General features: G+C 40.8%; 1 protein-coding gene across 3 annotated transcripts in view; it reads right to left on the reverse strand.

Moving 5' to 3' along the window:
* LOC132393247 (uncharacterized protein CXorf38-like) overlaps positions 1-18,276 on the reverse strand; it is a 38,246-nt gene extending 19,970 nt beyond the window's left edge. For 2 of the 3 annotated variants that reach the window (XM_059968257.1, XM_059968258.1), the window contains exons 1-3: positions 18,025-18,276; positions 6,619-6,753; positions 2,203-2,322 (exon numbers count right to left, since the gene is read on the reverse strand). In XM_059968257.1, the coding sequence (XP_059824240.1) occupies positions 2,203-2,322; positions 6,619-6,753; positions 18,025-18,228 (459 nt within the window). In that variant the 5' untranslated portion in view covers positions 18,229-18,276. The remainder of the gene's footprint in view (positions 1-2,202; positions 2,323-6,618; positions 6,754-18,024) is intronic. The other variant, XM_059968256.1, reaches the window with a different exon arrangement.
* Between the last annotated feature and the right edge of the window lie 5,137 nt (positions 18,277-23,413).

The following is a 23,413-nucleotide window of genomic DNA, read 5'->3' on the forward strand; positions in this document are numbered from 1 at the left end:
CATCTTGCTCTTAATTGCATTCAAATTGTAATTCATTTGTTTAATGATAAATATTCATATATGGTAGGACCAATCAGGCAACTGTGTAATATGTAAGAGCAATGTAAGTTTGTTTAATAAGATGGGTACGGGTTGATCATGGTAGCACAAGCAGTCCATAGGATTTCATCAGGTAGTTCACAAATGTTAGAGTTCATAAATGTTAGGGAATCCCAGACAGCAACAAAAGGGCTGATTTAGTAATATAAGGCTGATCTTCATCCTTCTGTTCCACTATAGGTGTATGACAAGACTTTTTACATTAATCATATTATGTCATCACTGCTGGTCAAGGTCTTACCTTTTTCTGCTGTAGAATGTTAAGCATGAAACAGCATACTACAAAGGTGATCAAAGTTCAAAGTACCTTTATTATCAAAATATGTATACATTATACAAACTTGAGATTCGCCTCCTTACAGACAGCCACAAAACAAGGAAACCCAAAAGGACCCATTAAAAAAGACCATCAAACACCCATTGTGCAGAGATAAAAACAAATCGCGCAAACAACAAAAGCAAGCAAACAGAACCCAGAACAAAAGCGAGTCTGCAGACTCAAAGCCAGGCATCACTGCAGCTGGAGCAGGGCACAGCCTCAGTTCAGCACAGAGCCAGCCCAACCCTCGCTTCTGCTCTTGACACCCTGCCTTTTCAACCTGGCCCAGTGTTTAAATCGCCCAATCATCAGGTCGCTCCTTGCTCTAGAATTGACCTGATGGTCGCTCCTTGTTGGTTCGATACACTCTGTGCCCGGACCTTGCTGCCATGTTTGGGCCCACACCAGACCTTTCCAGATTGACCCGGTGCCCAGACTGATTAAACCTTGGGTCTTTCCACGCTCTTGGTTTGCTCGCATTCACTTGCTTCAACCCTGCTTCGCACTCTCTTGCCTGCCTCTGCCTCAAATCCACCTCCACTCTGCTCACCTTGACTCTGCCTCGCCTCTATTGTTTGTGGTGATTGTTTACCAGAAATGTTATCAGAAAAAGTGTTATTAATAAAGTATTTAGTTATACTCTTTGCTTTGTTTGCCACTGATATTAGTCACTAGGATTCACCAGCACCATCTTAAAGCAGAAGATTAACACCCTTATTAGCAAGTGCTTAAGGTCATCTCTAAACATCTTCAGGCACCTCTCACTGACTTGAAATACCAACTCTGTTTCTCTCACCACAGATGTTAGTTTCTGTTTTTAATTCAATTTTCAGGCATTATCTGCTTCTTGTTTTGGATTCAGGAGCCCATTTGATAAGTATCCCAGGGTGCATCTTTGTCCATCACTATCATGCAGTGGCTGCTGCATGTACCATTTGCAAATTGCAATAATTCACTTCAGCTACTCTCAGCACCATACAACCATGACTCTCAGCTAAAGAAGGACAAGAACACAGGTGCACAAACACCACATAGTTCCCCTTTAAATCATACACTATCGTGACTAGCAAATATATTGCAATGCCTGTGCCTCGGTCAATATCCTGAAACTGCCAAACAAATAGCACCTAGCTATACCTTCACTGAACGGATGGTGGTGGATCACTAAGGCAGGCCACCACCACCGGCCCAGCGGCGTATACAGACGGGGAATAAATACTGCATTGCTTGCAATATCCTGGGACCCATAACATAAATAAATCAATGATCAAAAGCACTATAGGAAACAGTGTAAAATACTAAACCAGGCAAAATTCTCTTTTGTTTATTACCGTATTTGGCTTAATGCTAATAAAACATGGATTAATACCTTTTCAATATGGGGAAAATTTCAACTGCTTGTTTTTGACACAACACTGAACAATCTGCAATTCATGAAAATAACAAATGGTGTAATGAGATAAAAAGGGACATTAAATCAATTAAACTGGTTAAAATGCTCGTAATAGTAGGATTTAAGGAAGAAATTAATAGGAGGGGTAAATAGTGATGGCCAGTGTAGGACAACATGAAGCTGAAGTGACTGCAGGCTCAGCTGTCAGCAAAGAAATAACAGGATGGGGTATTAATATGGAGGAAGTAGATTTCTGCTGTGGAGAAGGTTACAAAACTTCAAAATATTGCAGAATGGAATGAAAAAGTAGTGAGGGATTAAAACAAGAGAAGGAATAATAAAACAAAATTATAATCTTTCTGATAATAACACAAAGTATAACCTTAACTACCTCAATTACTTTTCGCCGTTCAAAGTGAAAGTGATCGCAAAAAATAAAAAGGTTCAAAAGAGCTGCTGCATCACAGTTTTCTGGTCCCCGTCTGTTGGCCTGCCCACGAGGCATGTAGACCTGTGGAAAGCACGATTTAATCATGAACAAAATGTAAACAGAACAAATTCTCATTTCTCAATAAAAGTGAAAAATATATGTAATAATTCAAGTTCATACCAAAGTCCAAAGGAATATAACTTCTGAATTAATTATATCAGTTTGTATTGAACTACAAAGTCATGCTTTGGAACTGATGAGGTAAACCATCTGACAAAATTAATTGCAACCCGAATGCTTTTCTGCCTTCTTTTTACCCATGAGGAAGTTCAGGCCTCCTGAGTTGCTGTCTGCAAACTTGGAAATCCCAAACTTGTATATAGTTAATCACACTTAGAACGATGCTCCAAAACAGAACTTCTTCATGGAGTTATGGAATTTATTAGTGGAGTGCTAACTTCTACTACTTCCCATCAGGAGTTGGAAATGTTCCAAACCTAGCACTCTATATAGCAAGCAATCACAACATGCAAGAAATGCTCGAGGAAATTAGCAGGTCAGGCAACATCTATAGAAGGAAATAAACAGTCAATGTTTTGGGCTGACCCTCCCACTACGATTAGAAAGGAAGAGACCAGAAGTCACAATAAGAAGGCAGAAGGAGGGAAAGGTGTACAAGGTGGCAGATAACAGGTGAGACCTGGTGAGAGGAAAGGTGGGTGGATGGAAAAGGGATGATGTGATAAGATGGAAGATGATTGGTGTAAGAGGTGAAGGTCTGAAGAAGGAGGAATCTGACAGGAGAGGATAATGGACCATGGGAGAGAGGGAAAGAAGTGGGGAACTGGTCAGAAGTGATGAGCAGGAAATGAGGACCAGGGAGGTCAACCTGCTTCCTGCACCCTTGCTGAGTTCATCAATTTCATCAACTTTGCCTTCAACTTCCATCCTGCCCTCAAATTTACTTGTCCATCTCTGACACCTCTTTCTTGATCTCCGTCTTCATCTCCATAGACAGACTATCCACTGACATCTTTTATAAACCCATTAACTCTCACAGTTATCTTGCCTCTACCTCCTTGTATCCCATCACTTGAATAAACATTATTCCCTTCTCTCAATTCCTCTGCCATCACTGTATCTGTTCTCAGGATGGAGCTTTCCATTCTAGAATATTTGATAAATCCTTTTTTCAGAAAATATGGTTTCTCTTCTATCACTACTAATGGTGCCCTTACCTGTATCTCCTCCATTTCCTACACGCCTGCCATCACCCCATCCTGGTGTCATAAAATGGATAAGATTTCCTTATCCTTATCTACCACCCCATTAGCCTCCATATCCAACACATTATTCTCTGCAACTTCTGCCCTATCCAATGGGATCCTACAATTAAACACTTCTTTAAACAATTGACTGGTCATATGACAACTCCCATAATCGCTGGGTAACGTGGAATTTGGTACACAGTCAGCCTCCTGAACTAGATCAGTAGTTGTGCAGGTCTGTTGATGATCAGCAAAAGTTGCCCACTTCATACACAAGTAAGGAACGAAAAACATCAGATTAGCTGAAGCAACTCAAAAACCTTTTTACTACTTGGGCATGAGTGCAAGTGCAGCTCAGAATGATGGGATTAGTCCTCTTGAAGTTGCATCAGCTCAGTTAGCTGGTATCAGCTCAAGCACAAAACAGGTTGTTAATCAATACAAAATGATACTCACATTTATGGAAGTATTCACAATAGTCAGCATGGTTGCTTTTGTGATTTTTTAAAGTCAAGTTATGGTGGAAAGTAGCTTTAAATAGCTGCAATATCTCAAAATACATACTTTCCAGACAGAAATCATATGTTTTAAAGTACAGTGCACAGCAGGACTGTGCAGGAAGTCAAAGAAAATGGCAGCTACATAGGGGCATTAAAGGGACAAGGCAGACATGTGGAAGCAAAGTCTAGATAGTAAATGTGCGTAGATGTAAAAGGAATGAGCAAGTTGGTCAACTGTTTTGGAATGGAGAAGCAGATATTTAGAAAGACTAATCATTAGAAGCTATCTAATAGTGTATGACAAAGGTAACAAATTTGTGCATTACATTTTTGGCAGGAAAGGTAGGATGAGAATAATCATGTTTAAATGCAAAGGAAAACTAAAAGGAACAAGTCATCAAAATTTATATAGAAATAGTCGAACTGTGAATCACATACATCTCTTAAGCTGGGTATTCTGTAGTGTTGCCAAATCCACTCAAGTTCAAATTTAATATTCATTCAACCATGTGTGAATATAGCCAAACAAAACAGCATTCCTCCAGGACAAAGGTGCAAAACACTTCACCAACAGCACATAAATAGCACATAGTGCAAATAGCAAATACGGTTACGGTTTCAAAGAAAAACATAGTCACAAAGAAAACATATTGATACAGTCCAAGTCCCTGTGTGGTATGACTAGATTGATGGTAAATTGGAAGGACAGCTCATTGTAATCTGAAGAGTCTATGATTTCAAAATTCCTTTTGTATATTTCATTAAAATGTTATGCATGGCTCCAATAAATGATTGTGTTTTATTTCTAATAACATCCACATTCTTTAAATATCAACAACTTTCTTCATCAAACACATTACAATGGATAGTGTTACTACTGCTAGAAGAAACACGGATCTTCACTTTCAGTTGGATTACTACAAGCATCTCAAAAACAACACTTTTTTCAGAGAGACATGAGAGACTGCAGTTGCTGGAATCTGGAGTAATAAACTGCTGGAAGAATGCAGTGGGTTAAGCAAAGGTTCAGTCAATATATTTTCAACAAGAAAAGTCAAACCCAAAAAGAAGGCATACAATAGAGCTAAAATTAGTGGGAAGCTAGGGGACTGGGAAGCTTTTAAACACCAACAGAAGGCAATGAAAAAGGCATTAAGAAGGTAAAGATGGAATATGAAAGTAAGCTAGCCAGTAATATTAAAGAGGATACTAAAAGTTTCTTCAGATACATAAGGTGTAAAAGAGAGGCGAGAGTGGATTATCAGACCACTGGAAAATGATGTTGGAGAGGTCCTAATGGGGGACAAGGAAGTGACGAACAAACTGAATTAAGTATTTTGCATCAGTCTTCACTGTGGAAGTCACTAGCAGTATGGTGGAAGTTCTAGGTGTCAGGAGCTTTGAAGTGTGTGAAGTTACCATTATTTGAGAAAAAGTCCTTGAGAAACTGGAAGGCCTGAGGTAGATAAGTCACCTGAATCAGATATTATACACCTCAGGGTTCTGAAAGAGAAGCCTGAAGAGATTGTGGAGACATTAGTAACAACCTTTCAAGAATCACTAGATTCTGGAATGGTTCCAGAATACTGGAAAATTGAAAATGTCACTTAACTCTTCAAGAAGGGAGAGAGGCAGAAGAAAGAACTATAGGTCAGTTATTCTGACCTTAGTGGTTGGGAAGATGTTGAAGTCAATTGTTAAAGATGTGGTTTTGGGGTACAGAACAATGGTGGATGACCTCACTGAAACCTATTGAATGGTGAAAGGCCTTGATAGAGTGGATGCAATGAGGATGTTTCCTATCGTGGGGGAGTCTAAGACCAGAGACACAGCCTCAGAATAAAGCGGTGTCCTTTCAGAATTGAGATGAAGAAGAATTTCTTTAGCCAGAGAGTGGTGAATCTATGGAATTCTCTGTCACAGGCAGCTATTTTGTTGAGGCCAAGTCTTTAAGCATATTTAAGGCACAGGTTGAGAGAATCTGGTCTGGTCAAAGCATGAAGGAATACAGGAAGAAGGCAGGAGATTGGGGCTGAGAGGAAAATTGAATCAGCCATGATTAAATGGTGGAGACTTGATGGGCATAATGGTCTAATTCTGCTCCTATATCTTATGGTCTTATATTGGGTCAAGATCCTGCATCAGGACTGAATCTTATTAAGAGATGAGAGGGAGAGCGAGGGAGGAGCTGGCAAGGTGATTCCAGGTAAGGAGGGGCTGATGGGCAGATGGACTAAGTGGGGAAGGGAAACATGCAGATAATGATAGTGGCTGAGATGATGGTTTGAGACAACAAAGGGCTGCACATTATGGAAGATGATAAGGAAGGAAGGTGAGAAGTAGAACAAGAATAAGGAAGGGATGGAAACACTAGGAGAGGGGATAGGGGACCCAGTAGGAAGGTGGTAAGTAGAACAAGAATAAGGAAGGGACGGAAACACTAGGGGAGGGGACAGGGGACCGAGTAGCATTTTCTTTTCATTCAGCTTTTTAATTTAATGCATTCCTGCCCTTTGATAAAGTTTTGAAGTGTATAAACTAATGTAATCAAAATAGTTGTTGATAATTGACAATAAACAACATAACTCTATATAAAATATAAAACATACTTTTGCAACTTCCCATGCATTTGTAGGCCACAACAAAGGGCAGCAGTTCCCCCAGTATATCGTACTATTTTGATCAGTATGATGCCTCAGAATTTCCTTTTTCCATTCTCTGCATACAAAGCAGGCTGTCTGAAACTAAAAGCAAAAGTTGTCTGTTAAATTTTCACATCATCATGAATCAACAAGACCATCACCTTAGTGATAAAGAAATAGCTGAAACTGCTGGGATATTCTGCAATTGGGTGATAAACTGGAGGGGAACTGGAAGAAGAGATTGGAGATGGATCAGGAGGGAGGGGAAGAAAACACAAGAGATATAGGATACCTGAAAATTCAATTTTATATCACTGAGCTGGAGACAACCCAGGTGAATTTCAAGGTGTTGTCCTTTAGCTTACATTGAGTCTTGTCGTGGCAGTGGAAAAGGCTGTGGGAATGGGAAGGGAACGAGAGCTGAAACAGCATGCAAATGGGAGCTCAAGAAGGCCACCATGGGCAGAGAAACAGGTCACTGCAAACCAGTCACCCATTCTGTGCTTGATCTCACTGCAAAGAAGGCTACTTCAGGAGCAGCAAATGCCTAAAATGAGATTAGAGGAGGTGCACATGAATCACTTGGAAAGTTTGTTTAAGTCCCAGGATGGTGGTGAGGAAGTAGTTTAACAACAAGCACAGCACCTTCTGTGGTTGCAAGGGGAAGTAACAGGTGTCAGGGAGGGGTAGGCAGGGAGCAAACCAGTCACAGAGGGAGTAGTCCCTGCAGAAATCAGAAAGGAATCGGAAAGAAATATTATGCCTGGTGGAATTGAAGGAAATATCAAAGGATAATGTGCTGGATGCAGAGCCTTGTAGGGTTAAAGGTGAGGACCGGGGAACTCTATCTCTGTTCTGTTTGAACGGAAGTGGTTTGAGAGCATAAGTACAAGAAATGGAGGAAATGTGAGAGAAAGCTCCATCGACAACAGCGGAAGAGAAGCCACTTTTGGAATTTGAATTAGCTATTATTGTTAAGTGTGCTGAGATATAGGGAAAACTGGTCTACATATTATCAGATCATTACACAGTGCATTGGTGTAGAACATGGTAAAACAATACAAGGCATAATAAAGCAACAGAGAAAAACAGAGTGCACTATAATGTACAAGATCATAACAAAGTAGATTGTGAGGTCAAGAGGGTACTTGCTGAAAAAAAAGAGAACATTGTATTCCTCCAGCATTTTGTGGATGTTGCTAAAGAGGACATTGTCTTGGAAAGGAAAGCCTTATCTCAAGAGCAGATGTGACAGAGGTTTCAGGTAGAGAAGCCTCAGAAACGGGTCAAGAGAATTTGAGAGAAGATGGCGTATAATAGTCAAAGGGATAAAATTGACAAGTTCTGCATGGGTGCAGGAAGCAGCACTAATGGGCACTGCCTATGTAACTTAAAATGAGTTGGGGAGTGATGCCAGAAAAAGTTTAGGATAAAGACTGTTCCATGTAGCCAATGAAAAGACAGTGTAATAAGGGTCCATAAAAGTGCCCATGCTAAACTCTTGATCTGGAGAAAGTAAGATGAGCCAAAAGAAAAGCTGTTTAGGGTAAGGACAAGTTCAGGCAGTTGGATGAGTGTTGGTGGAAAGGAAGTGGTTGGATCTTTGTTGCAGGAAGCAGAAGGTTTTAAGACCTTCCCGATGGTGTATGGAGACCAAACATAGTGAAGGAAAACAAAATTGTCAAAAAACTGCAGGGTACGCAAGGTGTCCCTGATGTAGGGGACAAGGGAGACAGGACAGAATCGCTATAAGGAGGTAGGTCTGGTGGGGAAAGAGCTTACAGAGATAATGGATCTAGCAGGATAGCCCTGTTTGTGGATTTTGGCTAAGAGAAATGGGAAGTGTGTGGTTGGGGCACTGTCAGGCTGGAGGTGTGGAGGGATGATCTCCTGATAATGATAGAACACAGTGGTCTGGTGTTCATTGGTGGGGTCATGGTTCAAGGGTTGGTATGAAGAGGTATCAAAGAAGTGTTGCCTGGCCTGTACTAAGTAAAGGTCAGTCTGCAAGATTTCACACTGTGAGGTCACTATTAAAAGGTTTGGTCAAATTCAAAATTCTTTCATCAATAATCGGTACAGATTCATAGATTGGATTTCAAGAGTCACATTGTGAGGTGAAAGGGCCAGGAGTTAAAAGAATCAGGTGCCAAATGATTGTGGGATTAGCAAATGACCAATGCTGAACTGAAAGTGTTTCAAAGATTAGGTCAGGTTAGGAATTTGCACATTAAGAAAAAATATAAATTTCTCATAACTTGGAGTGCACTAGTTTGTGTCCACTTTGCCTTCAATGCAGCAGAGAAATCAACAAGCAGGACATGCAAGAATAAAAATCAAAGCAGTTTCAACACAAGACTGTCATCAGGAACTTTGGTGAAATCAAAATCAATGAAGGATCAAAAAAGAAAACTCCTTGATGTTAGAGTCCTTAAATGAACAGGAGAATAGATATATATATTGAAAATCAATAATTCCAATCATAAGTCTTTGCTGTTGGGTTTATTCAGAGCACATCCTTCACCTAACATTTTCTACCTTCCTCTAATCACTGGCAGTATTCATATTTTCATATTTCTATTTTAATTCCACATTCATCATGGAAGTGTCCAATGAAGCACTGTAAACTCAGTTTCTCTAAGCTTTAGGACATAAAGTAGTAGAAAGCTACAATAATAAAATGGCGTGTTTAAGAAGAGAGTTTCAACATTTGTAGAGATTGGAATTCATATCCTCCGAGACTGCTTCCACTAAAAACTATATCTTCTCTTATCTCTGTGTGCAATGCCACAGAGGATCAGCTAATATAGAAAACAAAAGCAAGAAATTTACTGGTTTCACATTTGGAGGAATATTCAGACAGCAGCAACATAGATTCCAACTGATTTGTTGACTCTGCTGTTGTGCTCCTGTTATTTGAAAGTAGTAATTCACTGTAATAGCAAATATCTGGTAAAACAATACATTTCATATATTTTAAATCACTTGCACGATTTTAAAAGTTGTTTTTTTCAATTTCAAACTTGTTTTTGCAGTGCCAGTGCAGCAGGGAGGAGGAGCCAGCTTTTTAAAAGTTGTTTGTTTCAGTTGAGAGCCCTCAGTTCTCCCAGAAATAGATGCATAGCACAGTTCAATGCACGGTTAAAGAACTGATGCACGAGGGAGAGCTTCAGATTTATGGATTACTGAGCTCTCTTCCAGGGCAGGTGAGGCCTGTACAAACAAAACAGTTTATATTTGAACTGGAGGGGAAGCAACTGGAGGAGGAACTCAGCAGGTCAGTCAGTATCTATGGAAAAGAATAAACAGTTGGTGTTTTGGACCGAGAACCTTCACCGGCCTGGAAAGAAACAGGCAAGAAACCATTCTGGTGCAATGCATATGGACGATGAACTTAGAGGATGGATCGCAAATGGTGCTACGATGCTGTCATTACAGAAAACTGGCAGCTCTGTGTTTCTGAGAAATTTTTGTATTTTGTTAAAGAAAGATATTAAGGAATAGACCACTCGATTGTGTAGAATGTGTTCTGGGACCAGGAGAGGCTGTGCGAGTTTGAAACTGCTCGTAATTTCTAATGCTGTGTCGCCAAGGTAAAGAGCAGTGTGAATTCTCCTAAAGTTGATAACTACCTCCTTCATCTTGTTGACATTGAGGAAGAGGTTATCTGATTAGCACCAGGCCTCACTACTCCTCTCTGTAGGCCATCTCCTCGTGGTTGGTGATAAGGAGTGGGCTCAACACACATTACTAGGGGGCACTCGTGTTGAGGATGATGGGGTGAGATAACAGGTTGTGCTTCCTGACTATCTGATGTCTGTTGGTTCGGAAGTCCAACACACAGTTGCAGTGTATTTACACAGAGGAATAAGGGTTTGTTCACCAAGGTCAATGGAACAATAGTGTTAAATACCAAGTGTTAAAGCCAGATACAGCATTCTGACACAAGTGTTCTAGCTTTCTAGGTGTGTCGAGGCCAGGGGCATGACTGATGCTATGGCATTTGTCGTAGTGGTTTTGTCAGTAAGCATATTGGTGAGTGTCCAATGTGGCAAGAATAGAGTTTTTAATAAGTGCCACTATCAGCCTTTTTTAAAGCATGATGAAAGAAGTCAGTGACACTGGTCATTAGTCATTTAGTTCTGAAGGTGTGGAGTCCTTTAGTAGAGGGATGATGGTGATCGATTTGAAGCATGTAGGGACAGCAGCCTGGATGAGTAATGTGTTGAAGACATCAGTGGGCTAGTGCACACCCTCCAGGAGTACTCGGTCTGGGATGTTATCTGGCCCTCTGCCTTTCAGGGGTTGACTCTCCACAGAATCCTTCTCATGTCTGCTGCTGTTACAGACAGTGAATGCTCACCTGAGCTCTTGAGGTCGGCATTGTGTTATGCATGCCTGAAGTGGGCATAGCAGTTGTTTAGTGCATTAGAGAAGGAGTCATCACTGGTACAATCAACACCATTTTTCTTTGTGTGGGAAGTAATGCCCTTCGTGCTCAGCAATATACACCAGGGATCAATAGAAGGACAAGTGTTCTAGAATTTTTTAACTGTTGGCAGCCTTTGCCCTCTTGATGCCCAAGATGAGGCATCTCCTGGGTGTTCTGAAAGTCGTTCTGTCACCAGGCTTGAAGGCAACATCCCTGGCACTTTGTAGGGAGAGCACCCCAGCATTCAAACAGGCCTTCAGGTTGGCCTGCGAGATGACCACTCTTGAGGGACCAACGTCCTCTGTACACTAACTGATATAGCCAGTAACAATTGAGACATATTCCTTGGGGTCTGTGTCTTCTCTGTTTGTGACGGCCTCCTTGAACATCTACCAGTTAGTCTGTTCAAGAGAGTCCTGAATCATAGAGTTTGCCTCATTAGGCCATGCAGTGCTGGTCCTCTTGACTGGTTTCTCCATTTTCAGCAGTGATCAGTATGCTGTGATTAACATGATGGAGATGTGGTCAAAGAGGGTGCCGTGATTGTTTGAAAAAACAAAGTTGAGCTTGTTTATTACCCTAATGGCCAAGGTAACTTGTTGGTGGAATTTGGGTAAAATGCCCTGTAGGTTAACATGATTGAAGTCTCCTGCAATTATGAAGAGAATGTCTGGATGCTTGTTTAGTAGAGAGCTGATGACACTAAAGCTCTCCTAGTGCGCTCTTGGCATTTGCACTCGGGGGATATAGACAGCAGTAAACTCCCTGAACAGGTATTACTCTATTCAACTGCCCCAGAACAGTTACTGCTAACTACAGACGAGTTTGTTAATGTACACACAGATTCAGCCCCTTTTGGATTCCCTGACAGGGAACTTCTGTTCATGTGGAACAGTCATCCTGTTGAGTTGAAACACTGACCCAGGCCCGTTGTTGTTTAGCTACTTTTCCGTGAACACCGAAATGCAATGGTTTCTCATCTCTTTCAGTGCATCAACTCTCTGCCTTAGTAAGTCCATTTTACTTTCTAGCATGCAGGCGTTGGCCACAAAACGTGATAGTATCATTGGCCTGGTGGGGTTAGCTCTCAGCCACGTTTGTGCTTCCGCTCGCACTGTCTACGTCTGTTGCTTCCTTGGCTGAGCCACCTAGGCTAGGCAGCTGATGGGATTATATCACAAGCCTCCAATCGCCAGTGAGAGGTGAGGAACAGGTACAGAGACAGATTATGGAAAGATGCTCAATTCACAGAATTGTGATAATGGTGGTCTTTAATTTCCCCCAGTATTGATGGGAACATCTTTAATACAAGAAGCTTAAATAGGGCAAAGTGCATCCAAGAGGGGCCTCTGAAACAGTGAGGAGAGTCTAACTAAGGGAGTAAACATATTGGGACAACACACACAAAATGCTGGTGGAACACAGCAAGCCAGACAGCATCTATAAGGAGAAGCACTGTTGATGTTTCGGGCCAAGACCCTTTGTCAGGCCCCAAATGTCCACAGTGCTTCTCCTTATAGATGCTACCTAGCCTGCTGTGTTCCACCAGCATTTTGTGTGTGTTAGTCCCCAAGGAAATCTGCAGATTTCCTTGTGTTTGCTCTTTAAACATATTGGGTCTGGTTTTTGAAAATGAGCCATGGTGACAGACCATAGTCAGTGAATATTTTGGGAATAGCGACCACAATTATGTTTGAAGATAGCTGGACCTTGTTGGAAGGTACTAAATTGAGAAGGACAAATCACAACATGAGCTAAGCATGGGGGAGGGGGGTTGAACTGGGAATAGCTGCTGTTGGACAAGTTCACATCTGACATATGGAAGTTTTTTTTTAAAACCAGCTGATCAGAGTTCGAAACTACCATATTCCCATAAAGAGTACAGACAAAGATGGTAAGGTAAGGAACCTCGGATGGCTTAAGAGGTCCTAAACTTAGTCAGGAAGAGAAAAAAGATGTATACATAAGTTTTGGAAAGCTAACATCAGACGAGTCCTAGCAGAATATAAAGCTAGCAGGAAAGCACTGAAGCAGGCAATTAAGAAGGTCAAAGGGGACATGAAATGTGTTTAGCTAGTAGGATCAAGGAGAGTCCCAAGCCATGTTATATTGAGAAAACAGATTAACTAAAGAGAGGGTAGGTCCACTCAAGGATAATGATGGGAATTTGTGCTTGGGAGTCACAACAAGAGGCTGAGATATTCAATGAGTACTTTGTGTCAGTATTTACCAAGGAGAAGTATTTGCAGAATATTGAAGGCAGAGTGGAGCATGCTAATGTGCTGGTACAGTTTAAGATTAAGGTGGAAGTAGTGCTGAATCTTCTGAAATGCATTGAGATGGATAAGTCCCTAGGGCCTGGTGGCATATATCCCAAAATGAAACAAGTGAGGTGACTGCTGTGACTTTGACAAAGATCTTTGTGTCCTCATAAACAATGAGTTCCCAGAGGACTAGAGAGTAGCAAATCTGCCTTTGTTCAAGAAAAGAAGTAGGGTTAATCCAAGTAACTATAGGCCATTGAACCTCACATCAGTGGTAGGGCAGCTATTGGAAAGGATTCTGAGGTTTGGCTTGCTTAGGGAATCAATATGGCTTTGTGCAGGACAGGTCATGCCTTACCAATTTGATTGAGTGTTTTTGTTTAGGTGACAAAGGAGCCTCATGAGGGTAAGGCAGTGGACATTATCTACATGGACTTGCTAAAAGTCTTTACTTTTATTGATTGATTCAGAAGGTAATGATGCATGGGATCCAGGGTGAATTGCAAGTGTGGATACAGAACTGGTTTCTGCATAGAAGACAGAGAGTAGGGGTGAAAGGCTGTTATTCTGGCTGGACCAGTGGTGTACCACAAGGGTTGGTGCTGGGACCTCTGTTGTTTATGATATCCATGATTTGAATTGAATACATCATTGGGTGAATTAGTAACTTTGCAGATAAGACTAAGATCAGTAGTGCTGTGGACAGTGTAAAGGGCTATCAAAGAAGGCAGCAGAATATAGATCAGTTACATACGTAGGCAGAGAAGTGGCAAATGGAATTTGATCCAGGCAAATGTGAAGTGTTGTACTCTGGGAGGTCAAATGAAAGGAGAAAGTTAATGGCAGACCCCTAATAGCACTGAGATACAGAGGGATTGTAGGGTCTAGGTCCATAGTTCACTGAAAGTGGCTACACAAATTGATAAGGTGGTAAAGAAAGCAAATGGCATGCTTGCTTTCATGTTAGGATCGTCGAGTATAATAATAAGGAAATGATGCTGCAGCTTTATAAAGCTCAAGTCAGACCACATTTGGGAGTATTGTGTGCAGTTCTGTTCAGGATAGGAAGGATGTGGAGACTGTGGAAAGGGTGCAGAAGAGGTTTACCAGAACGCTGCCTGGATTAGAGAGTATGAGATACATGAAAAGTTTGGATAAACTTGGGTTGTTCTTCTTGGAACATCAGAGGCTGCAGGGAGACTTGACTGAGGTTTTTTAAATTAAGAGAGGCACAGATAAGGTAGATAGTCATAATCTCTTCCCACGGTCAAAATGTCAAATGCCAGAAGACATGGCTTTAAAGTTAACAGAGGGAAATTTAAAAGTGACGTGACAGAAGTATATTTTTATGCATTGTGTGGTAGTTGCCTGGAATAGGACACCAGAGGCAGTAGTGGAAGCACGCAGTCTGGTGGAGTTTAAGAGGCTTAAAGATACACACATGTATATAAAGTGAATACAGGGATATGGAGATATACAGGGGACTGACAGTTATTGTAAACTGGCATCAAGACTGGTACAGCATCAAGGGCTGAATGGCCTGACCATCACTGTAGTGTTCCATTTTCCATGTTAGTTTCATTTATAAATTTTCTGTTCAAATTCTGAACTTGGCCAGTGGGGTCTGATGTTTAGAGTGGCAACATGGAAGCTTCAGGCCCGTCCAAGTTCCTAATGACCAGCTATTAACTGAAGCCCAAGTCTGTACATAGAGCATTGCTGGCTTCTTAGTGTTGCTACTGTACTAAGCTAATTTTCTGCACTGATCAATACTTCCTCAGTGCCTCTCAGTTTTACTTCATTCCCATTTTCAGCTGCGTATCTTCTTCATTGACTTGTCTTTAACTGGACAGCACACCAGTTTGGACTTGTTCCCTCCTGTTGTTTTCCTTGTATGCTTCACAATCACCACCTGTTCATGGAGACACAAAAGACTGCAGATGCTGGAACCTGGTGCAAAAGAAAACAAACTGCTGGAGGAAATCAGTGGGTCAAGGAGCATCTGAGGAGGCAAAGGGATCGTCGACATTTCTGGTTGAGACTTCGCACCAGACCACCTATTCTTGATAACTCCACCTGCACCAAATCCAGCAGGCACACTAAAATATCTTTTCCATTCAAAGATAGTCTAAATTACAACGCAACTCCGTTAGCCATTGTACAAGATAGCCCAGAAATTGATGTTCTGCCTTTCGAATAATCCTAGATCTGCTACTTAACAACTACCTCGCAAACAGTGACAAATTGCTCTATTCATCTGGTCTATAAATCAATTTCACCGTACTACTCAAATTCTATCATAACCTCATGCTAACTTATACTTGTCCTAGTTCAGCCTGGGTATATCCTTCCTAATCTTTCCCAGGACCTATGGAACTTGTTCGTTGTCCAATAGGAAGACTGAATCAAATTTAGTTACCTTCAGATGAGTTGCAAGCAAAGTAGTCATATCTACAGTCCAAACTATGAAAGAAATGCTACCAGAACATTAATAACAGGGACTGGGCAGAATGCAGAAATTTATGAAAGGGAAATGAAATTTGACAAATCTTTTAAAGTTTTAGAACATAGAAATCTACAGCTCATTACAGGCCCTTTGGCCCACAATGTTGTGCCAACCATGTAACCTACTCTAGAAACTGCCTAGAATTATCCTACCACACAGCCTTCTAGTTTTCTAAGCTCTATCTAAAAGTCTCTTAAAAGACCCTATTGTATCCGCCTCTACCACTGTCGCCAGCAGCGTATTCCATGTACCCATCACTCTGTGTGAAAAACTTACCTCTGAAATCCCCTCTGCACCTACTTCCAAGCACCTTAAAACTATGCCCCTTTGAGTTAGCCACTTCAGCCCAGGAAAAAAGCCTCCGGTTATTCACATGATCAATACCTCTCATCATCTTATACACCTCTGTCAGGTCACCTCTCATTCTCTGTCACTCCAAGGAGAAAAGGCCAAGTTCACTCAACCTATTCTCATAAGGCATGCTCTCCAATCCAGGCAACATACTTGTAAATCTTCTCTGCACTCTCTCCATAGTATCCACATCCTTCCTGTAGTGACCAGAACTGAACACAGTGAGGTGTAACCAAGATCTTATATAGCCTAACATTACCTCACAGCTCTTGAACTCAATCTCACAGTTGATGAATGCCAACACACCATTTTTGGATTTGCAACTAGCAAAAACAGTTAAGGACAACTGGTGGATGCCGTCTAGTTGGACTTTAGATTACTTATGGTATTATGGAAAATACACTGGAATGGACTGATTGACTAATGGAAAAAAACAGAAATTAGAAATAAGCCGGTCACTTTCAGGCTCAGAAATAGAGGTTTACAGGAATTCGTGCAGCATCCCTATCCACTCAAAATACATAGATCAATGATCAATATCTATGTTATATCTATGGCAGCATTAAGATCGATAGCAGTGCACATTGTGAGAAGAATTGCAGAAGGTCATCACAGAAATCTGAGTGGTTAAATGAATGAAAAAAGTTAAGGCTGATGGAATACGATGAGGAAAACTGTGAGATCATCCATCCTAATAGAAAATGTCATATTATCACATTTAAATGGCAAGACACAAAAATGTTGACATTCAGAGGATAACTTGCATGCAAATCACTGAAAGCTAACATGCAAGTACAACCAGGAATTAGGAATGCAAATGGTATGTTTGGCTATTGCAAGAGTGTTTGAGTATAAGAGTAAACACATCTTGCACCATTCATAAAGAGAACTGGGAAAGCATGGTGGTGCAGCAGTCAGTTGTGCTGTCACACACCAAGGACTTCAGTTCCATTCTGATCTTGGATGTTCTCTCTAGGACCATGTGTGTTTCCTCAAGCTAGTTAGTTTTCTCCCATATCCCAAAGATGTGACAGATCAGCTGACTACTGTGAATTATTGTTTTATGTAGATTAAAATCTCTAAAGGGATGTTAGTGGACATGTATAACCAAGAATAGATTTCACTGTAGAGAAAAATAAAGAGTGGGAATGTAAATAATTAGATTATTCCCCAAATTTTCATTTACCCAAAGGACTGAATGCCTTCCTTCTGTGTCAGTAGAAGACGTCATCTGAAATATATATTTATACACGTCGGGTCTTTCTCAAGGATAACTTCATGACAAAGAGAACACGGCAAAGATTCACCAGACTGATTTTTGGAATGACAGATTTGCGCTATGAGAAGATTTTTAATCGGACTATACCTTTAGTTTCTGGAATTTATCAGTATGAAAGGCAATATCATAGAAGCACAGAACATTTTTTGGTCCTTGGCATGTAAAAGCAGAGTTGATGATTCCCCTAACTGTAATGTCTAGAATCAAGGACCACAATTTCAAAATAAGGTTGTGAAGTGATATGGTAGTGTGATACAGCAAAAAAGACGATAAAGAATCACTTTATAAAGAAAGTAAAGTAGAATATTGCATTTCTGCTACCTACTGAATAATCTGAATCTTAACTCTGCTTCACCTTCCACAGATGTAGCCTAACCTGCGAGTGCTTACAGTATTTTGTCTTTATTCACAATTCCAGCATTTGCAACTTTTGCGAGTTTCCTCAGCTAATTTCTCAATTAGTTTTGCCCTTTCCTTATAACATCGGCTTCCCCCCCCCCCTCAAAGGTTTTGTATAATATCCTCATTCCTATTTCCTCACCTTTGTTCCGTGGGATTTGCAAGAATTCTTACAGATTCCTTGCCGCAGATTCGGGTTGGTGCCGAGAAGAACCTGGTGGAACTTCTCAATTTCTGTAATTACGAAGCCGAGGATACAGTCCCGAATTTTTTGCAGACACAAACCCGCTTTAATCCAGTTTTTGTATCCCCCATCATTAAAGCGAATGCTCAGTTCTGACTGCATGACGCACCTCCCGCCCGACCCCGCGCGCACCCGCCAGCTGCGCGCGCAGGTTCCCGGGCGCGACCGCCGGTCCCACCCACGCGCAGCCGCTCTGGCGCGACCGGGTTCGATCCCAAACGACCATTCGCGCTTGTTTAAAACACGCACGCGCAAAGAAAATCCCTTCAGCGAGTCACAGATTAAAACTGCGTCCTCTTTGTGAAATCAGGAACTCCGCTTTAATCCCTTCAACAGTTTGTCAGCCATTTCTGGATTACTACCTTTTGTTCATGTTGCAATATTTTACCCTCGTTTTTCTACTATTTGTACGTAGCTCATATTTATTAAATTGCCGAATTTGTGACGTTCACGCTTTTTAAAAGCCAGAACCCGAGAATATTTAATATTTTCCATATTGGAGGTGGACTGCAAGGGGCAGTAAAACTTGCGAGTGAGGACGGGGTCCGGAGGCTGATTGTGAGGGTCATAATGAATCTGTATACTAGGCTAAGCGGCTGATTCTGGTCTCAGTGACTCAGAAATAATAGCCTTGGCTGTTACTATTAGTGTGTCTGAAACTACAAATTATAACGTTAGAAGGCAGCGTTTCTCCTGCAGTTCTGCTACGTTTTCTGCAATATTAGCTCTTTTTCTCTTCCCACAAATACAGCCTGACCTGATAAGTAATTACATTTTCTATTTCTGTTTCAGACCACATGTGGAATTAGATGAGGAAATAGCGTGCAGCTCCTCACAGCTAGATTGCAATAGGAGTAAGTCTAGATGCTCTCCTGCTCTTTCTTGAAGCATTATATATCATTTTGGTGTGGCTCAAAGCCCCTCAAGATATTTAACGTGGATTCTAGGGCCGGTCTAGAGATAATACAGATCACAAAGTAGCAGGTATTGAGGATCATGTGATTTAAAAAAAATTATCAAACTATATAGGTAAACACAAGGACATTTGCAGATGTTGGAAATTCAAGCAACACACACAAGATGCTGGTGGAATGCAGCATCTATAGGAAGAAGTACAATCGATGTTTCGGGCCGAGACCCTTCAGCACAACTGATGAAGTGTCTTGGCCCAAAACATCAACTGTACTCTTTTCTATAGATGCTGCCTAACCTGCTGAGTTCCTCCAGCATTCTCTGTCTGTTGCATAGCAGTCTTTCTACTTCCTTAGAAGTTTGCGAAGATTCTGCATCTAAAACTTTAACAAAACTCTACCGATGGGTGGTGGAGAGCACATTGGATTATGCATTATGGCCTGGTATGGAACCACTAACGCCCTTGAATGGAAAGTCCTTCAAAAATTAGTGGATATGGCCCAGTCCATCACAGGTAAAGCCCTCCCTATCACTGAGCATATTTACACGAAACACTGTCACAGGAAAGCAGCAGCCATCATTAAGGATCCCCACCACCCATTGCCATGCTCTCTTCTCACTGTCTGGAAGAAGATTCAGGGGCCTCAGGACCCACATCACCAGGTTCAAGAACAGTGATTACCCCTCAAACATCAGGCTCTTGGAACCAGATGGGATAATTTCACTTGCTCCATCACTGAACTGTTCCCACAACCTTTGGGCTCACTTTCAAGGATCTTCATCTCATGTTCTTGATACTTAGTTTATTTATTTATTTGTTTGTTTTCTCTTTCATACTTGCACAGTTTGTTGTTCTTTGCACATGAATTGCTTGTCCATCCTGTTGGGTGTCTTCCATTAATTCTTTTGTGTTTCTCGGATATACTGTGTAGGCCCACAAGTAAGCAAATTTCCGGGTTGCATATATGTACATGTATGTACTTAGATAATAAATTTACTGACCTTTGAATATGATCTATGATCTTCCATGTCAAGATCTTTCCAACTACCATATTGATGTCTTCTTAGATAGGGTACTGTTACAGTGCTACTCAGTTTCTCAACCTTTTTGCCTGTCCTTCCCAAACATTAAGTAGCCTACAATATTTAGTTCTCAGCTTTCTCATAATTCCGTAACATACTTTTATTTAATCAAGTTTGCATTTAGATATAATACTTTCAAATGTGGCCATTTAGTGTTTTTCCATGCTCTGACCCTATTCACAGCTTGCCTGCTTCCACTTCTCATTTATTTTACTTCCACTTGCAGCTTTGCTTCTTTCTCTACTTATTCTCCTCTTGGGTTCTGATCCTCCAGATTTTAAGTCCTCTCAAAAATCACTAAGGATACTCACCTGCAAAAGATTGGTCACAGTGCTGTTATAGTGTAATTGTTGATTGGGTTGCACAACCTACCTGCCCCAGAAACTGTCTCAAAGTCCTCTGAAGCCCTCTTTCCTGCACATCTTTCCATTTGCTCTATCCTTCTTTTCCCACATTTGTTAGTGTACGGCACAGGGAGTAATCTTGAAATTAGTACTTTAGAGGTCTTTTTTAAACTCTTCCCATTTTTACTGTGTTATAAAAATGGAGAGTAGTGGGCTGTGAAGGAGGGAAGGGGGTAGATTGGTCATGGAGTAGGTTTTATATGTCAACATAATATCATGGGCTAAAGGACCTGTAATTGTTCTATGTAATTCTCAGGCTCTGCTTGCAAGACCTTCCTCCACTTTCTCCTTGTGTCTTTTACACCATTGTGGTCACAGTAGTTCTTCATCTACTTTGTTTAGGATACCTCTGCAATTGAGGAGCTTGTACTGTACATTCTCCCTGTGACCGAGTGGGGTTCCACCAGGTGGTCCACGTTCCTCCCATGGTCCAGACATATTGGTCACTAGGTTAATTGGTCATTGTAAATTGTTCTGTGATTAGGCTAGGATTAAATTGGGAGATTGCTGGGCTGCATAGCTTGAAGAGTCTATTCTGCGTTGTATCTCAATAAATAAACAAATAATAAATTCCCATCCCCGATACTGGAACACAATATATGACCACAGAAATAGTAGTCCCACTAACAATCAAATTCCCTAGCAATATTACTCTATCACTCTTGTCCCTCCCCTCCTTAGAACTGTACCACTTTTGGTGTTACACTACTAGTTCTGGCTGCATGAAGAATCATTATCTCACTTCTAACCAAAGGGTAAGTCTGTTAGCGAGAACTCAGACAATCCCTAGACTAATAGCCTGCCCGGGAGTTTTCCCACTAACTTTGTTGAGTGAGCTGTAGTAACTGCTACTTACAAAGTCAGTGTTGGCGCGTGGCCAAGTGGTTAAGGCATTTGTCTAGTTATCTGAAGGTCGCTAGTTCGAGCAAGGCACTTAACCACACATTGCTCTGCAACAACACTGGTGCCAAGCTGTATGGGTCCGAATGCCCTTCCCTTGGACAACTTTGGTGGCATGGAGAGGGGAGTTTTGCAGCTTGGGCCACTGCCGGTCTTCCATAAAAAAAGCCTTGCACAAGCCCAAGGTGCAAATCCATGGTCTATCAAAACTAACAGAAGCCTACTACTATTACAAAGTCCACAACCTTCAGTCACCACTCTGAAAATCTAAACTGAAGCTACTGCAGCAGTAGACTCCAGCTGAGTGACCCAAATAACACTCACTGAATCATCCAACTTCAATTAATGAATAATATAGATTGCATGCTAACTCAGCTGAGTAATAAAGAAATAGGATGAAACAATAATTATATTTAGGTAATAAAGATGAAAGAAACTTGCCTAGTTCCTCATGCTCGGAAAACAAATCTCAACTGCATACCATGTAGGAGGTCTGACTTTTACAGAACCAAGCCAATCATAGCAATCCTTTTATTAAACAAGTAATTCAGGCTGCTAGTCTGCCAACATGTTATTTTCCAGCCTCCTGAAGTATTTTGAGCGTTTGATGAGCCTCCTCCATTGTTTCTTTTACATAGGATAAATAGCACGTGTCTAAATTGGTATTCCTAGTTACCCAAGCCTTTTCCCACCCAATTATCTCTTTCCCTTTGGGCCCCTGTATTCTTTTACTCCTTTTGAATGGATCTTGTCCATTACAAGAAACCCTAGGTACAGATTTACATAGATGTGTATGAGGATTAGGATTCTGATTCTTTGCATTTAAAAGGGCTATTCATTCTTGTAATTCTTTAGGCATTGATTTGGCAGAGTAGTGTTTAAATTAAAGTTGTTTAGTTGTTTGCTTAAATTACAGGAAGTATGATTTTTTTTCTCTCTTGACTTGCTTTCATGGCCACATTGCTAAGCAGTTAGCTGAGCAGTTGAGAGAGCAAGGTGTTAGATGATGGGAGTTCTGGATGAAAAATAAATCATCTAGTTTAAGTAAATAAAGATATTCTTCCAGAAATTTGTTCACAATATCATGCCATTATTAATTATACACAAAAGATGTCATAGCTAGCTATTAAAAACTTAAAGCTGTTCTGATCAGAAGTCAGGATTGGAATAGAATATTAAACAGTTTCATCCTGGGAAAGAGAGTTATTTAATATTCTACTCTCACTGCTGAAAGATAGCCTGTGCATTCTTCTTATTTCCATTAGTTATACTGGTAAACCATATTCTGATTGCTTATTTGTCTCCTCTCCTCACCAATCCCATCCTACTTTAATTACCAAACACAAAATCTGCAGATGCTGGAAATTCAAACAACACACAAAATGCTGGTGGAACACAGCAGGCCAGGCAGCATCTATAAGGAGAAGCAGTGTTGACGTTTCAGGCGAATTCAGGACGAAGGGTCTCGGCCCGAAACGTTGACAGTGCTTCTCCTTATAGATCCTGCCTGGCCTGCTGTGTTCCACCAGCATTTTGTGTGTGTTGCTACTTTAATTACACTGCTTTTGCTTATGTTAGCCACTCCTGATGACAGAGGTATAACAGTACAAATGCAAGTCTTTGTTTCATATTGCCTCAAGTCAGTCCAAAGTATGTGAGTGTTCATGAAATGTTTGAAGCAGTGTTGGAATATACGTAAAATGTAAGAACCTGTGCAAGTTATAAAATTATCAGTTATAGGTTGCAGGGAAATAGTAAATTAATCATAGGATATTTGTCATCTAGATTAGTATGTAGAAGTATTGTACAAAAAAATGGAAAACATGTCATAAGTTTTAGAACAGAATAAATTAGTGTTCAAGTTCCACAAAATTTACTGGAAAAATTCCTATGAAGCAGATTTTCTTTGTTCATGTGAGCAAAATTTAGAAACAATTATGAGGATGGCAAGATACAATGAAACCATTTTCTAAATGAGGAATGACTTG

The sequence above is a fragment of the Hypanus sabinus genome, chromosome 4 (genome assembly GCF_030144855.1).
Source record: "Hypanus sabinus isolate sHypSab1 chromosome 4, sHypSab1.hap1, whole genome shotgun sequence".
Taxonomy (NCBI): domain Eukaryota; kingdom Metazoa; phylum Chordata; class Chondrichthyes; order Myliobatiformes; family Dasyatidae; genus Hypanus; species Hypanus sabinus.